This window comes from Dinoponera quadriceps, unplaced genomic scaffold (assembly GCF_001313825.1).
Source record: "Dinoponera quadriceps isolate SergipeBrazil2010 unplaced genomic scaffold, ASM131382v1 scaffold707, whole genome shotgun sequence".
Taxonomy (NCBI): Eukaryota; Metazoa; Arthropoda; class Insecta; order Hymenoptera; family Formicidae; genus Dinoponera; species Dinoponera quadriceps.
Genome location: NW_014555450.1, coordinates 48,672 through 65,551, shown reverse-complemented (window position 1 = coordinate 65,551; position 16,880 = coordinate 48,672). Strand labels below are relative to the sequence as shown.

The 16,880-nt window shown below is 45.2% G+C and overlaps 1 protein-coding gene across 2 annotated transcripts in view; it reads right to left on the bottom strand.

The window, feature by feature from the left end:
* Positions 1-284: 284 nt before the first annotated feature.
* LOC106744199 (excitatory amino acid transporter 1) overlaps positions 285-16,880 on the bottom strand; it is a 17,783-nt gene continuing 1,187 nt past the window's right edge. Inside the window, exons 1-7 of one of the 2 annotated variants that reach the window (XM_014618719.1) lie at positions 7,875-9,609; positions 6,759-7,159; positions 4,845-5,033; positions 4,223-4,406; positions 3,653-4,081; positions 3,390-3,524; positions 285-3,308 (exon numbers count right to left, since the gene is read on the bottom strand). In XM_014618719.1, coding sequence (XP_014474205.1) covers positions 3,161-3,308; positions 3,390-3,524; positions 3,653-4,081; positions 4,223-4,406; positions 4,845-5,033; positions 6,759-7,159; positions 7,875-7,897 — 1,509 coding nt within the window. In that variant the 5' untranslated portion in view covers positions 7,898-9,609 and the 3' untranslated portion in view covers positions 285-3,160. Of the gene's footprint in view, positions 3,309-3,389; positions 3,525-3,652; positions 4,082-4,222; positions 4,407-4,844; positions 5,034-6,758; positions 7,160-7,874; positions 9,610-16,880 lie in introns of those variants that run through there. The other variant, XM_014618720.1, reaches the window with a different exon arrangement.

Below are 16,880 nucleotides of genomic sequence, written 5' to 3'. Positions count from 1 at the left end.
ATTCATTTTGAAGTATACTTAGTAATTTTTTAATAATTTTCATTTGATGACATTTTCTTCGATTTCACAGCAAAATATTACATCTTATTGATTATAGCAAAAGATTGAAGGCTCGCTCTACACTTGTAAATCCAGCCTTCGTATTTGTGTACAGATGTAAACTTAGAACAAACTGTTTACTGTGTATTACGCACGAAGATTCTCTAAATATCGTTAATTACATGCACACAGTTCAGCTTCTGTTTGCATATATTTCCACGATATATATATATTTATACATCGTGTATAGATATATTAATTTGTATATTCATTATATTCGATATACAGATACACGCAATTCCGAATTACGCGGACAGATTCACGTGACAAGCGAAACGATTGCCAAATATCGCACTTATATCGGCGCGTACGGCGACAGACGAGGCTTCCTTTTCAGTTTCACGTTTTATCGGCATACCTGGATGCTTCTATCTACGCACCGCTGAGGTGTAAACGCACGCGTATACGTACGTTCATACAAACATGTTAATCATACTGGATAATCGCGACCAAGAAACAGCAATGACACGTTTACCAGGACACTTTTTTTTCCTTTATAAAAAAAAACCTAAGAAAAATTCTGCGTAAAAAATAACAAAAGGATCTTGCGACAGACACAGTTTTCACGATAAAGTCAGGCAGTTTGTTTATTAATCTTTTTGTTATTTTCTCCACATCATTCTTTTACATGTTACGCGTATGATAGCTTCACAGTTAAGTTGTTTCTTCTTTTCTGCTGCTAGAAAGGTATTTGAACCCTTAAGTACGGATTTTATCTTTCTTCGTCAGCCTTTGAATGTGCATTTTCTAGAGAGTTTGCCGTTCTGGTTTTATACGTTCTGACTGATTGGACCTTCCTTTCGTATTGTGAAAAGATTATATAAAATGTAGAAAGCTGTACAGTTTTGTCTATTAAAAACTTTACGAAGGGACGAAAGATGATCAGTGTTGCTTCATACTTAAGGGTTAAGTACCGTGGTTGATTGTCGTCAATGACATCGGAATCGTACGCGACAATTCTTGCAAACAGAAGACAGGATGTGGATGTTCTCGATAAAAAAAAAAAATATCTCGTTCGGCAATTTTCCCGATGCCAGAGGAATACATCCGTCGGTACGATGTGACGCTTGACTGCTTTCGTTTGACGATCGTTTTTAATTGCACGCACTGACAAAAATGAGTTAAGTCTGCGTTTTCCGTTCGGTATCGAGCATTACTTTGATAACTTGCGACAGTAACGTTCTATGGCACTAAACTGCGACGTTTCCCAATCGCTACGGAATAGCGCGCGAGTAGAATTACGCATGCTCGTTTCTACTTTCCTGTGTAGAAAAGTAATAACGGGGATCCCACCCCTTCTTCTCTTGACCTTTCGTCGTGTCAAATAATGATAAAATCGGTTTTTGAAAACACCGCTAGAATACTTCGTCCCCTTCCCCTCCCCTCTCCCGTCGAAATTTCTTACGAGCCTCGCAATTTTTTAATGCACACTCGGAGAAATACCGGACTTCAAATTTCGCGGCTCGAATGAAGTGTAACACGTGCGACACACACATGTTGGACATCAAGCGTAATTCTCATTAAGCGCAAGAATGGAAGACAGATGTATACATTATTTATATATATATATATATATATAATCTGTATATATATATATACAGATATATATACTTATACATTTGACAAGCAAGATCGTTTAATGGGATCTATGAGTACTAAGGCTACAAATTATTTAGTTTCAAACACACTTTTCATCGCGTCGGAGTTATTTGAAGGACGCTACAGTCGCTCGCACTGCAAGCGCGCTGTATGCTTGATATCTGATTGCCCTATTATTACGTAATCGCGGAATGGATGTCAGTTAAGTGACTACCAAAATAATCCTCCTTACAGTACATGCGTAGAGACAATTGGAGAAGATTGCGCGCCCCTCGCATTCCGCGTGTGTGCGTTTGCATAACAATGGCGTTGAGAGACGGTGGTGCAGTTTATTTGTTCCCTTCGTTTGTCGTCTGCTTTTCCTTTTGTACGGGATAATTAATACTAAAACCGAGTTACTTGACTAAGGTAAAAACGGAACACTTACTGAGTACGCAAGAACACTTCGTCACAGGACTTGGTACTTCGTACCTCGCGATCGTCGACCGTCGTTATGTTAAAGTGGATGTACACTGAATAAACAACGAACGTACAGCGAATGTGTAATATGAATGTGTATATTCGCGTGCAAACGCACACGAACTTACTTTGATAAACCATCTGCATGAGCAAATCGGCTAACGAAACGTTTTGTTCCTCATGGCGTACACATTTTCCAAATTGCAACAACGAAGGAAAGAAGGCTACATTCTAGTAAATATATTCTAAGGAGTATTGAAGTAATTATTTTTTACTTGAATGTAGCATTTTTTTCTTTCAGTGTGCTATATTCAAGTAATATTTACTTAATCGAAGTAAAATAATCACTCCAATGCTCCTTGACAAATATTTCATTTTGAATGTAGCACTTTTTTTCTTTCGGTATAACAACAAATATTTGCATTAGCCGTTTATTCCTCATTCGTTTGTTTACTGTACACCCAGCTTTACGCGAACGAGAATATGCGCACGTATATCACGACTGTATCGCTCGAAATGAAAGAAATTACAAACTAAACACGCGAAAATTACAAATCAGACGTAGCGAAAACTGCATGTCAGATGTAGCGAAAAAGTAATATCCGCCTAATAATACAAAAGTAATAAAAGAATAAAAACAATTCCGTTGGTGTAGCTGCCGTTGGTGGAGTTTGCCTGAGAAGCAGATGAAATTCACGGTTGCAGGAGGTTCCTTTTTCTATCCAGACAGTCCCGAATTTTAATGCGGCCGAATGTCCACACGGATGTTCCCAGTCGCGATAACACACACAGATATCATTTCTTGTCAGCGAGTTTTCATCTGGTTCCCTGTACAGTCGCGGGAACTGGGATTAACGTTGTTCCGTGAATTTCAACTTGTTCGCGTCGTATGAATATTCTCGAAAGCGGACTCTCGGCGGGCGATCAGCCGCGCGAGGTGTGTCGATCTTCCGATCGCGAAGCAACATCGTAATCGTCAGTCGGGGAGACGCGATTACCGCTCTCATATCGACGTGGTCGCGTGACGATCGGCTCCGTTTTGCGTCTGCGGATGGTGCGGAAGCATCGTGAGCTCATTCCTGCTAAGATGATTGACGATTCCCGCGCCGAGCGAGTCGCCGATCACGTTCACCGTTGTTCGAAAACGATCTCTGAAAGACGGAGAGAGAGTGAGTGTCGGCGGCGAACGAAAGCTCGATAACGCAATCGCGAGGTGAGCGCGCTGTACTCACAGCAGCCAGTCGACCGCGATAATTAAGAAGACGTCGTTGGCCGGGAGGCGAACCGTGTCCAGCACCATCACCATCGTCACCAACCCGGCTTGGGGAATTCCAGCCGCGCCGATGCTGGCGGCAGTTGCTGTGATACTGGAACAAGTTAAGCAAATGCGTAAGAAAAGATTCGGGCCGTCATCTTACCACGATGGAGCTCTCTTCGTGAGAACCGTTCGTTGAACGAAATCGAAATAAGCAGCGAGGCTCGCGCACTCACTCACCTAATCGCGATCAACTGGCCGAAGGATAGACTAACTTTGCGCACTTGGGCTATAAAAATAGCGGCTATAGCCTCGTACAAAGCGGTACCGTCCATGTTTACGGTAGCGCCGATCGGCATGACGAATCTGCTGACGCGCGAATCGATGCCGTTGGGCCCCTCGAGGCAGCTGATGGCGATCGGCAAGGTCGCCGAGCTCGAGGACGTGCCGAACGCGGTGACGAGCGCCTCGGCCATGTTGGATATGTAGCGGTAGGGGTTCTTCTTCGTGAGAAGGAAGTACATCCCCGGCAGCACCAGCAGCCCGTGTATGCTCAGGGCGATCAACACGGTGAGGAAGTACATGCCGAGCTGAGAGACTACTTCTTCCAGCGACTTCATCTCCGTGATCTTGGAGGCGACCAGGAAGAGGACACCGATCGGCGACAACCTGCGTCCACATACGTGCGTAAGTTGTCCGAAGCTTTTCATCGTAGAGAGAAATCACGACAGCTGCGCAACACGATGTTACGCAACGACGTTGCCCAGATAATACGCGAGTATCCCAAGGAACTCCTCCTTCGAGTCTTACCATATGACCCAGTTGGTGATCAACATCATCGCGCCGGACAGCGACTCGAAAAAGCCCAGCAGCGGCTTGGCCTGCGGACCCATCTTACCGAGGGTGATGCCCAACACCGTCGCGAACACCACGAGTCCGAGGATGTTGGTGCCGGACACCTCTTTCTGCACCAGCTCCCATTCCTCCATAGGAACTGCCGGGTCAAATGATTCCACGGATTAACGGCGAATTCACACGCACAATCGTTGTTCGTTCTGAAGATTATCTCGAGCTGACCGGCACACGCGAGAACGTAAGAAAATTGACCAGTCACTATTCTCCTTACGGTCGACGAATAATCGACTGTGACTGGTCAATTTTTTTACCGCTCAACTTTTACTTCTGACGTTTTTCCGCGCGTCATTGCCCTTAGTTTTAAGGATATCAGGGGGTGGTTTATGCGCACTTAGATGGCTTGCAGCGAAAACGAGAATTTAGGACATCATCAGAGTAGGGGTAAATTATATTACTAGAATTGAAATTGTATGAACCTGTTTAGCTGTCTTAGTTCTTCCCCTCACTGTATTGTAGAATTAAAGATATAACGTAGGGCCAACATTTCGACCTGGGCAAGGATGCCTGAGTCACTTACGTGATTCGTTCTCCGGTGGCTTGGGCTCGGTGCGGTGCTGGGAGATGCAGGCAAGGACAAGATTCGGCGGAAACATATTTCTCACCAAGTCCATCAGGGTGTCGACTGTGGAGACATTCTGCGCCGGTCTTGTGCTTTCCCTGGCGGAGCTGCCGACTCCGGGTTGAATGGAAACCACGAGAATTATACCTGCAATCAGTTTCCCAACCCGTCATCATGGAGAAGCGAATAACACTGGGCGCGATGTTAGGCGCGTCGCGTCCGATATTTCGCATTAATTTTACATCCGCTTCGTATCAGTCGCGCGGGAGCAACCGGTTGACGAGAAGCGTGATCAAAAATTGCGAGTGAAAAATCGGGATAAGTAGGACGACAGGACGACGAGCAGGGAAATATATGCGCGATGTCGCAAGAGGAATCGACGCGAGAGGAAAAGTCGAAAGTACGTTGCGCAAACAACGCTTTCGGTTAAAACCGGCCTATAATCTACAAGGCAACGGTAATAAAACGTCGTATCTGTCCGCGACGCTAGGGTAGAGAGAGAGAAAAGAAAAAAAAAGTCGCCCAGACTTGGAGATAATGCCGTAATCTGCCAGTTGTTGCGCGCTCGATTTTCTCTTGGTTGCTCTCGTCGTTAATTAACCGAGATGAGTCACGAATTCAGAGCTATCGTGCGCACTCCTGCAACCAGATATGTAAATGCGAGGGACAGTGCCGTCCATTTGCCGCTCGTCGTCGTGCTCGCGATTTCCGAGAAACGGCGATATTGCGGCGCGTTGCGACAGCGACGCCGAGAAACAGGACGCCGGGGGAGACCCTTTGATCGCGAGGGGACGTCGCGTCCTGGTTGATGCGGGCCAATCGTTTAACCCCGGCATGCGATCTTCACAGTTCGGAGCCACTTCGAGCACCCAACTCGCGAAAAGACACGCACTGTCTACAGAGACACGGCCGACGTTCTATTTGTGCTCCCCAACGCGTTTCTCCGCGTTAATTACATCTGAGATCAGACTGCATATTCGCGCCCGACGTGAAGTAATCGCATCAGAAACGTGGAGAAAGGAAGAGAAAGAGAGAGAAAGTACCGATGTACACACCGCCTTATGCTTTACCATTGTAACTCGAGCTACGTATGCAATGTTTTCGACCTTATGTACACCTCCGTGGACAACAATTGGTCCCCCATTAGATCTACTGGAGCAAGTCCAAATCATGCTTATCCTATTTCTATTTAACTCTGAGAATAGCACCCGCGATCTTGACGCTGAAGCAACGTCATAGAGCTCTCGAGCCTGCGTCACGAAAGAATTTGGTAAAATTCGTGGTCTTTGCATTTTTCCTTTTATCTTTTGTGAAATATCTTTTATGAGCCGAGTTTATTACCGATTTTTATTTATTGTAGACTGATTTCCGCCAGGAAACCAATTATCTTATTGGATCAGGCTGATAATAGCAATGAATCCAACTTTTTGTTTTCAAACAGAAGAATAAAAGTGAGGTAAGCGTCTTTCATAAAAACGTGGAAGAAACGTATTAAGCGAGAGAAAACGGCTAACACATTATCGTCAGGGTTAAAAGAATCATCCGGGATGATAAGTCCCGTATCAGGTTGGCATTAGAGATTGCGAATTAGAATTGGACGAAACAAGCAGCCTCGATCTTGGCTGTTATCTCGGTTGGTCAAATTCCAATTTTCAACGGTCCGATACGGTGATTGCGAGAATACATATTCTTCCAGTGAAAACAGGTTACAACAGAACAGACGAAGCTGTTTTGGACTCGCTCCAATAGATTTAGCGTGCGACGAATCGTTGCTCGTGACGCATGTGTAAGGCTGAAATGTAACTCGCGATCTAGGGAATGGTAAGGCATATATACATGAGGCAGTGACACAGAAATCAGGCCTTCACTGACCTAGTATGACCGCGCAGATGGTCGTAACCATGTAATAGCCGATTGCGCGCGCGCCGATCTTGCCGCTGAGCGACAGGTCGAGCGAGCCAATCGCCGACACCAAGCTCGAAATGATCAACGGTAGGATCAAGCTCTTGAGCATCCTCAGGAACAGGTCGCCGAGATAATTGATATACATGATCTCCCGCGGCGTCCATTTCTCCTCCCGCGAGTTCCGCAGGATAATGCCGAGTACCACGCCGCCGACCACGCCGCAGACAGTGAGTATCGTGAGCGCGTTGTGTCTCAGGCAGGACTTCACCTTCTGCCTCGCCGTTTTCGGCCTCTTGCCGGGCTCCTGCGGATAATACGTGCTGCTCTCTTTGATCCTCCCCTGATTCTCCGCGCCCGATAACGGCGACCTGAAACACGCCGATAACTTCGGTACTTCGCTCTTCATTCTTACGTAGAGCATTAGTAGAATAACAAATCGGTTCCTGTAGCTTCATTGCCACCGCGGAACAAACGATTCAAGTTAGTGTAACTGAATTTCCCCTCGCCCGGGGACCGGACGAACACTGGATTGCGAGGGAGCAGAAAGATGTTCTGCCGAGTGAATTTGTCCTTAGGAGAGGTTTCTTCGCTGTTAGGGCGGATAAGTGTTTTCTCATGTTTGCTCATTTGTTTTTGTAACAAAATAATTCGTATCGTCCCCGACAAATCGTTTTACCGTCCATAGAAATAACCGATAGATTTTCGTGTGACAGCGGCCGACAAAATTCGCCGCGTCGTCGAATTATTTTTCTCCATGCGGAAACTGACATTTTTCCGTGCGACTTCCGCGGAATACCCCCTCCCCCCTCCTCCCTGTTAGATTCAACGACGTTTTTATTACGAGCTCTATCCTGAGACTCCCTGAAAGTCGGCTTCGGGCGTTTAATTTGTGTTTTAATCGATGACTCGCTGATAACGCGCCGACTTGAAGAGATACGATTTTAACGGTTTCTCACTGATGCGCGCCGAAATGCGCTAGTGTGTAATCTTTATATATGCTAATTCTATGTTTAGCTGTTGCGTAAGTCGGCGATTTCTCAAGAAAATAGAATATTGAGGGTCTGTTGAAAAGTTTCCGCTTACCCCGTTCCGTCAGCATCGGCCATCGTACTTGCGCAACTCGGGGAAGAATTACGCGGACGACAGGGCTTCTATTTTGTCATTCGCATGTGTAATCCACACACGAGCGCGTATATTTTTATCTCGAATCGGGAAATTAGTTAACTTCGCATCGCCGAGCGTCACACACCGGCGGGAGGAGATTTCGCCACGCGTGTGCGTCTATTCCGAACAGTCGGGCGCAATTGACTTCGGCAATTAACACCCCGTGGTCCCCACTGTGTGCGTAACCATTAACGGTCAATTCGCACGTCGGTTGCGGCCCCCCGGCTCGCACGATGATCCCTCGTCCGGGAGAACGCGCTTCTTCTTTAATATCGCGAGCTTCTCACAATGCGCCTCGCGAAAACCGCGATTACCGGTCTCTTCCGCGTTCGGCCGGGAACTGTTTCAAGCCATCGACTATTTTCCGACAAGCCTCTGCTTCTGCGAAGAGCCCGCGCACGCTGCGCAATCGGTATCCACGAGAAAACCGGGGAGTAATTGCGAGAAGCACCGCGCACGGGGAAGTACCGTAAAATCGCACGACAATCGGAATCGCTTTGTCCGAGGATGCGACGGTAGTATCGATAGCACCTACGCGGGACACACTTGACGAGACACGGAGGAGGAACTGGCGGTAAATCGCCATGAACGAACCCTATTAACACCGCGAGATAACGAGTTGTCGATCTTTTCATTGGCGAACACCGCGATGTTTATATGTGTGTGCGCGCGCGCGTGCATTCTTGTTCTTCGAGCCAATTACGAGAATCGTATCGTTGTTGCTGATACGAGTTTATGGTTATTACGGAATTAAGCGGATCGTGCGGATAATGCGCTTTAGTGTCGCGCTCGTGTCACTTAATCCGATAACATTGAGTTGCCGGTGCTTCTTTTCGCTGGACAAAAATCGCTGGAATGCGCGCTCGCAGAGATAAATTGATTTATTATTGCCCTAAAGTATACGATGTTTTCGCGCTAGCATTTTTTCGCCGGCTGGAAGCCGGTGCTTTCATTCGCGCGTCTTTGTTTCGCATCGAGAGAGAGAGAAAAGAATGAGAGAGTAAAAGACGCTGATAAGAGGAAACTCCACGGACGGTTTCCAAGGGCTTCGGAAGTTCGCGTCGTGACCGCTCGCTCTCTCCGAGAACTCGCGAGATATCTGAACTAGAACGTCGGAAGTGTCTCCGATTATTAATAGATGATTACGCGTGGGTTACCTTCCTATATTCATCAGCGTGGTCCACGTGATATAAATAAATATACGTGTCCGCGAGCACGTCGCGCGCAGCACGACGATTGTTGTTAGCTCGCTTCTACCCGACTTCGAATCGAAGCGATGCGCTTTAACCCTGATAGACCTACACGCGTTATCCTTCGCTTATCATCTCTTCCATGTTTTATGCTAAAAATACTAGATATACTTCCATTCTCCTATTTCTCAAACAGGAAAAGTTGAGTCCACGTGACCACTGCTATTAATTTGATCCAGTCTGATCCAATGAGATAACTGGTTTCCTGACGGCAACCAGTCTACAAAGTAAATAAAAATTGGTAATAAACTCAGCAATTCATAAAAGATCATAAAAATGCAAAAAGAAAACCACGATTTTTACAATTTTTTTCGTGACGTAGGCCTGAGAGACCCATGATGTTATTTCAATGAACGGAATGAGGAATAAAGAATCGAATATGAGGAATTAGGAACAAGATATTAGAAATAAAATATATAGTTATATAGTTAATATATAATAAAATAAATAGAGAATAAAGTAATTGAGATTAAAATATAACAATATTTTAAGAAGAGATTATTTTTTTTTTCCATAATGAATCTCTCTAAGATCATCAACACTTTTATTATTTTCGTGATAATTGTAGATTGACACAAATTGATTTTCATTTGTATGTTGATGATCATTAAACATTTTGAAGATTAATTATCAGCCAATTTCTAGACATAGTAAGCACACGAGTTATAAAGATTAGGATTTCGACAGTGTCCCCAATAGCCCTATTCCATTATTGTGGATTGAAACGTCCATATGTCGAAATGTAATTCTCTGTTCCCAATTACCTACGTTTAATTCTCCGTTCCTTGTTCTCCCTTTTATCCTCACACAGAAGCTTGCAGCAACATTGCCAACATTGCTGCAATATTGCAGCAATAATGCCGTGTGCACCACAGGTGGTACACATTGAACTTTCCGTTCGGGCCAGATCTCGTTCGGTTCGTCCAGTTTGACATCTCGGCTCCAAAACGAAGTACAATCACGAAATGCTGATTCGATCGTTATCGTCAGACACATGCGTGTTATCTGACAAACGAAATTGGGCTCATGACAGGAAAACGCGCGTGGACCACCGGTCTACGAGAGAAGTCGTATAAAATTAGTCTGGCACGGAACGTGTATAAGCGCGAGATTCGTCGCACGTGTCCGAGCGCACGGGGTCGTAAAGCGTGTAAAAGACGGCGAACGGAAGAGCGCGCGATCTGTGACGTGAAGGAAAGCGGTCGTTAAGATGCGAGAGGAATGAGGTGTCAGCTAGCCTCGAACGTGTAGGTGTCAAACCCGTGACGAAATGTCACCGACGCACGGTACAGATATCCTTTTACAAGTAGCACCGGGGCACACCTTGACCAGGCGTGGAAGCCAACGCGCGGTCGCTGGAAGAAAAGAGGTCACGGATATCCACTCGCGTGAAGATCTCAGCCGCGCTTGCATCATCGACGACGCCGGGAGATGTGGCTTAATTTTGTATCTAATCGTTTCTCTTTCTCTCACGGACTTGCCGTCCGTCTTTCTTTTTCTTCCGACACTTTCTTCCGTCGCCACCGAGGCGATCAATTTCGTGTCCTCACGTATATCAGGCGAACGGCGAAATCTCGACTCGATTTCAAAGGGGGCACACGCCCGAGGAGATATCGAATTACCGTGTGACTCGAAGAAAATGCGGAACAAGCGGAGGTAGCAATGTTGGACACTACGTTGACCGTTCCACCGTTCGCTGCCAAGTATCTCCCCCAAGCTCTCGCGACGTTCCACGGAAGATTTCGCGAACACGAGACACGTGCACGCGAGCAGAACACGCGTCATGCATTCTGTTGGGCCGCTTCCACTGCGTTACGCGTCTATCGAATGACCCATCCCGCGATTCGTATTAATGACGATGAGGGGCGGTGATGATTGCCAGACTCTCAACGAAGACTCTTTAATCCTGAGACATCCCCGATCTTGTCGCCGAAATAACACCAAAGGTCTCTTAGTTCTTCGGTATCACGAGAACATCTGTTAAATCGTGATATTTTTGCGTTTTTTTCCCGTCTTTTTATCGAATTATTTATGAATTATCAAGTTTATCGTCAATTTGGATTTATCGTCTTGTGTAGAGACTAGTGAAAGTTGTCGCCAAGAAACCAGTTATTTCATTCGATCGGGTTGATAATAACGGTAGTCATACGGACCCAACTTTTTCTTTCTTGCTGATAGAGAAATAGGAGTGGGGCGCAGAGTACCGCATAAAAGTGCAATAGAAAGAAGGGGCGAGCGAAAGAAAACGTGTGCAAACCTCGTAGGTCTGACATGTTATTGTCGGCTCTTACAAAAATATTTTGCCGCTTTTTACCCGCAAAAACTGTTGGTTTGAGTGGTAAAAGCGGGCATTCAGCTGAGTATGACCTCAATTTTAGCATGAGTAAACGCACGACTTTTTCACGCATTGAAATGAAACTGAATAAAAGAAGAACATATTAACGTGTTCTCACTCATCGGTTAAAAAATGAGCATTGAAGATGGACAATCTCTTCAAAAAATATTCATGTATACCCGCGTGTGTTCGCCATATTCCTTCGTTAATGAAAAACTGGTCAAATAAGGAGTAAAAATAGCGAAATATTTTTGTAAGGGGGGCTTAAATATCCGAACTGCTCCTAAAACTCTACGGGTGAAAGGAAAAAGTCATCGATTTTTCTTCAGTTTTCGAAAATGTAGGGCCACCTACACACTGGTAGATCCCCGAGCCGACGATGAGAGGCAACTTGTCTCGCGGGGGGACACAACGAACTCCCAGTTGGCGCGTGGGCGTTCGTCACGGTTAGTTTCGCGGTTGGTTCAATTATTTCCGTCTCCCGGCGAAGTTCCGCCTGAACTTGCGCCGACGTCGCGCGAGACCGGACCGCGTTCCACATCTCGATCGGCGGCCTGTATCTTTATCTTATCATCCAACCGAAAAAAGCGTTTGTATGAGATACCGTTGCGTGGCAAACGACGAAATGAATTTTTACGTTGGCGAAATTCCGCGCTCGAAGCGCGCGCAGAGATGCGAATTCAGAGTCGCGAGCGATTGCATTGTTGACGCAACGGATGTGTCGAGGTAAACGAACGACGAACGACTGCGCCGATGATAACGACGATGATGATGGTGACGGGTAAGATGATTTTAATTGCACCATTTCATTCGCCGATAGCGTGATAAAACTAGGCGTTTTGCAGCGCGGTATTTAGGCGGAGACAGAGAGAGAGAGAGAAAGGAGAGGAAAAGAGAGATGTGCGACGATCGTTGGGAAACAATCCAGCTAACAAACGGCCGCGACCGTTGGCCGGCTGGGAAAACATCGTCCTTGAGAATTAATGTCGGACTTGGACGGCGGAATATCCGCGCGTATCCGGAGAGACTCTCTTTTTCTTTTTTCTCGCGGTTTTACATTACGGTTCGTTTAATGGAGTTGCGCCGAACGCCGCGCTGAGTTAAAAGGTATCACCTTGCAGCGGCAACGCGATCGTCTCGAATAACGGCCAATTGGAGCCTTTTCGTTTCAACGAGAGAGATGACGTCCGCATCGGAAATAAAAATTTTACGGTTCCCGGGCACTTAATGGAGCGGAAAAATAAAACGGGAAGCGTCTCGTCGAAGCATAGCGCGTTTGCGAAACGCCGCGGGAGCGGCCGCAATTCACCGAAGGAGGTCGCCGCTCTGAGGGGAATTTCATTCGAAATAGAAATAATGACACCGTGTCGCGCGCATCGTTGGCCGAATTTTTCATTTCCTCGGAATAAAAGTCGGTCAGAGTCGGCGGAGCGGTGCATGTGCAATGAGCAAGCGGATGCGTTGAATATTGATAAAGTTGGTATGTATCGTGGTGGAAGATAACAGTAACAAACGATATCGCAGTAAACGCTCAATGCCACGTTAGCTCGGTAGATACTTGATAGTTCCAAAATGATCTCCTCGGCAAACAAGTTGTTGAACACACTTATGTAAGTATTTGCACTTGAGGCTAATGCAAAATTTACGATGCTCTCTCTCTCTCTCCTCGGAATATTTCGAAAGGCAACGTCAGGGCGGGCGTCATATTCGAGACGTCTCAATAATTTATTCGCGTAGAGAGGGGGGAGGGATAATAAAGATTTATCGTTTCGTAAATATTTACCTCGAGGTTTAACGTCGCGATTGCGACTACTCGATAGCCCTTAACTGCCAAGAAATTGATTTCACGTTCGAAAACATGCGTTTGACTTCCGATCGTCGCAGATCCGAGAGACTTCGATTAAAAAGTCGACGGTGTGAGAACTACAGATAAGCTGCTGACAGTACCACGACGTTTTCATCATAGTCATACATTCGACCTGTCATTAATTATGTCATTTTATTTGTACACTTGGCGTCACGGCACTGCCATGCCGCTCGATACCTGCGCTCGCGCGCAGTTCACTTGTCCATTTCTGCCTGTATCTTTCTGGATTTGAATAATTAGCATGCGAGCTTGAATAACCGGTTTCACGCGTATGTTACGTGCGCGCATTATACATTATTAGGCACGCACGAGCGATCCGGAAGACACAAGATTCTCGCGAAAAACAACAGTGGGCCCGAGGTGGAATTTCGGCCTAATGTTACGGGTTAAGGTAGCGAAATACGTACGATTTCAATTCTAATAATACGTGATATTATATTGTGATATATATTATTATATGTAATACGATTTGGATTTATTCCTACTTTGACCCCGACGATGCCTGATATTTTCGCTGTTTTAGCGTCAAAATAGATCGTTCAAGATAACATTAGAATTAAATCTGTTATTGTGTAGACAGCCAAACGATTTGTTAATGGTACTAATTGCCATTCGCTGGATTATTTTGCAGAATCTACAAATTATCTTGCTGTAAGTACAGATCAGTAAATGTAGGACAACGGTATTTTGTTCTAACAGCAAATTAACGTATCCTAAGGACAAATTCACTCAGCAGAATATTTTCTATCCCGGCAACAATTCTGTTTCTGCTCTAATCACGAATAATTCGTTAATTTGGTTACGCCAACGAAATTTTATCGCTGTCGCAATAAATATGCAGTAACAACAGCATAGTTGCAACATTATTTTTTTCCGTGCAGCATCAAAATGTCGATTCGGGGGATATCGAAGGAAAATGGAATCCACCCTCCATTGATTTCGCGGCGTCGGGCATTAGATTATCGACGATCTGGCATGCGGATTCACGCAACTGTTATTACACGACGGTACGTCCGCGAAAATATACGCTCATTAGGAGCAAGTGATTCTGCGATTCGAGATGGCACACGTGATGCGAAAATGCGTGGAGACGCGCGACTCCGCCTAATCAAATCCCATCGACTGCGTCGATCGCATGAGATAAAAGATAAATTTGCAGTTGCGGCGCTTCGAACGACAGAGGCGAGTCGTGTATTTTTTATCAGCGCATCCAGTAAAGGATAAATACGCGCAATCGTCGTGACACACACTTCTGCATCCACGATAACACGCTTCATTGGCGTATCCTCGCCGCGTCTCAAGTACGCCTCCTTTTCATCCGGTGGCGATTTTGCTTCCCTTTTTAATAAGCGAAGCAGAAAAAACTATGCGAATCGTAAAGTAGTTGCTTCGAAATTTATTTGCACGCCCCCCTCGACGAAACGAAACCTGGATTTTTGATCGAAAATCGATCTCGAAGGAAATCGAAACCTTCCCCGTTGTAGTTGGAATGATGTTTAAACAAATTCGAGTGACGATTAACTTTAATTAACAAGTCTTAGCCTTGTTTTACGACTGCTCGATACATTGCCAAACGCGCGAGTTGCGCTTTATTAAGTATTGCAGAACATAGATTTCGTAAACAGTACAAAGTAACATGTTTTGACCTGATTCTTTACAATTCTCGCGACATAGGGGTCGATGTAATAAAATCTAAAATTAAAGTAACATTTTTCCTTCACGGAATAAACAATGTTACTCGATACGGAAAGTAATATTATTTAAAGAATATAATATTTCATTTTCAATAAAAAATGTGTTCCGTTATATATTAAATATTATTCTACTAAAGAAAAGGAGGTATTTAATACTTTTTTAACATATTATTATTTCTTTCAAATAATTTCTTATTCGCGACAGCCATTGCAATATTTGGATAAAAGTACAAACGGAACATGTTATTGGAGCAAAGATATTTATTGTTTGAGAAACCAAACAATCCTATTTGTTGAATCACACATTCGTTTATCCTATTCCAAGAGATCCAAATTTGTTTCTGTTAAAGAAATTTCATTAAATCCCAAGAAATGCCTTCTCGATTGAAATTTTGCACGGAACAGCCGATCCGCAGAGCTGCGCATCTACACGCGCAAACTAATTACAATTGGCGATGAATTCTTATGCAGTGCGCGCGACCGTCGTCTCCCTCCGTTCCTTATCACAAAGAACGAGTCCAACAATGATTTAATGAGCAGGCAAGCACCGCCGTTACCATTATGGAATTCTGTGCCAATGAATCTCGCTGCGCCGTTGAATGCGGCATATAACCGCGCGGATCAACCGCGGATGTACAGGGTGACTCGCGACTTCCATTCACGGCGCGCCGTTTAAATACGCGATCTTTTTCCCGACGATGACATCGACACCGATTTAATTGCAGCGCGGTGCGTAAAATACGTCACGTTCGCATTAATGTCTCGCGGAACGAATTACCGACATTTCACTACACGCGGCACTGAACGACGCATTTCACGATGTAGCGTAATATGAGAGCGTTATCTTCAAGTTCTTTCTAATGCTGATTTTATGCTAATTCTCGCGATATTTTCCACCGTCACGAGACCCGCACGAGACCCGGTCGACATCTCGTTGCTACTTCGATGTTCTTAAGTATAATTCGCGCCTACTCGGATGATCTGATAAAAAACCTTGTTTTGACGATGCTGATTTTTGCCAACTTCTCTCTCGAATCTTCAGATTCCTACAGATTGAATTTCAACCCTATCCCAAAGCTATAAATGCTCTCGGTATTTCGATTGTTAAATCCGTACGAGTATTCGGAACAACCTATTTTGAAGGCAGGAAATGGAAATTCAAGTTTAAATTTCAGTTTCACTTTAAGCTAAATCTAAATTTCACAAGACGGACTCAAAATATATACATAAGAATAAATCATATCATTAGAATCGAACCTATTTTGCTATCTCAGCTCCTACTGTATTACTGCAGAATTCAAGCTTCGTCGAATTTTTGTGGATCAGAGAAACAAGGGTTTGATTTCAAAGCCGAGATTTCGACTCGACGGTCCTGACAAGTTCAAGCGCATCGGGTGGGACGCGAATTACGGCTTCCTCTCGTCGATTGTTCGACGTTCGTGCGGTGCTAACGTACAAACGAATACATCATTAAGTTCCAGCGCCAATAAATCATAGGCTGCTCATTCGCAATTCGATAACAACGCGACGTGCCCCGCCGCTCGGTAAGGAACGAGCGACCGCGTCTCTGGCGGCGCGTATAGTCGTAGTTAACACGATTGAAATCCATTTCAGTCGGCGGTAAAGAGCGACACGCGACACCTAACGTGCCGGTGTAGATGAGCGTTTTACACCGGGCAGGCTGCCGTGTGCGAAAGGCACGTGCTGCGAAGACGTGTACGGTAATTATGGGCGCTATTAAAAGTCCGAAGGTGCGTACAGCTGCGTGAGAGAGAGACG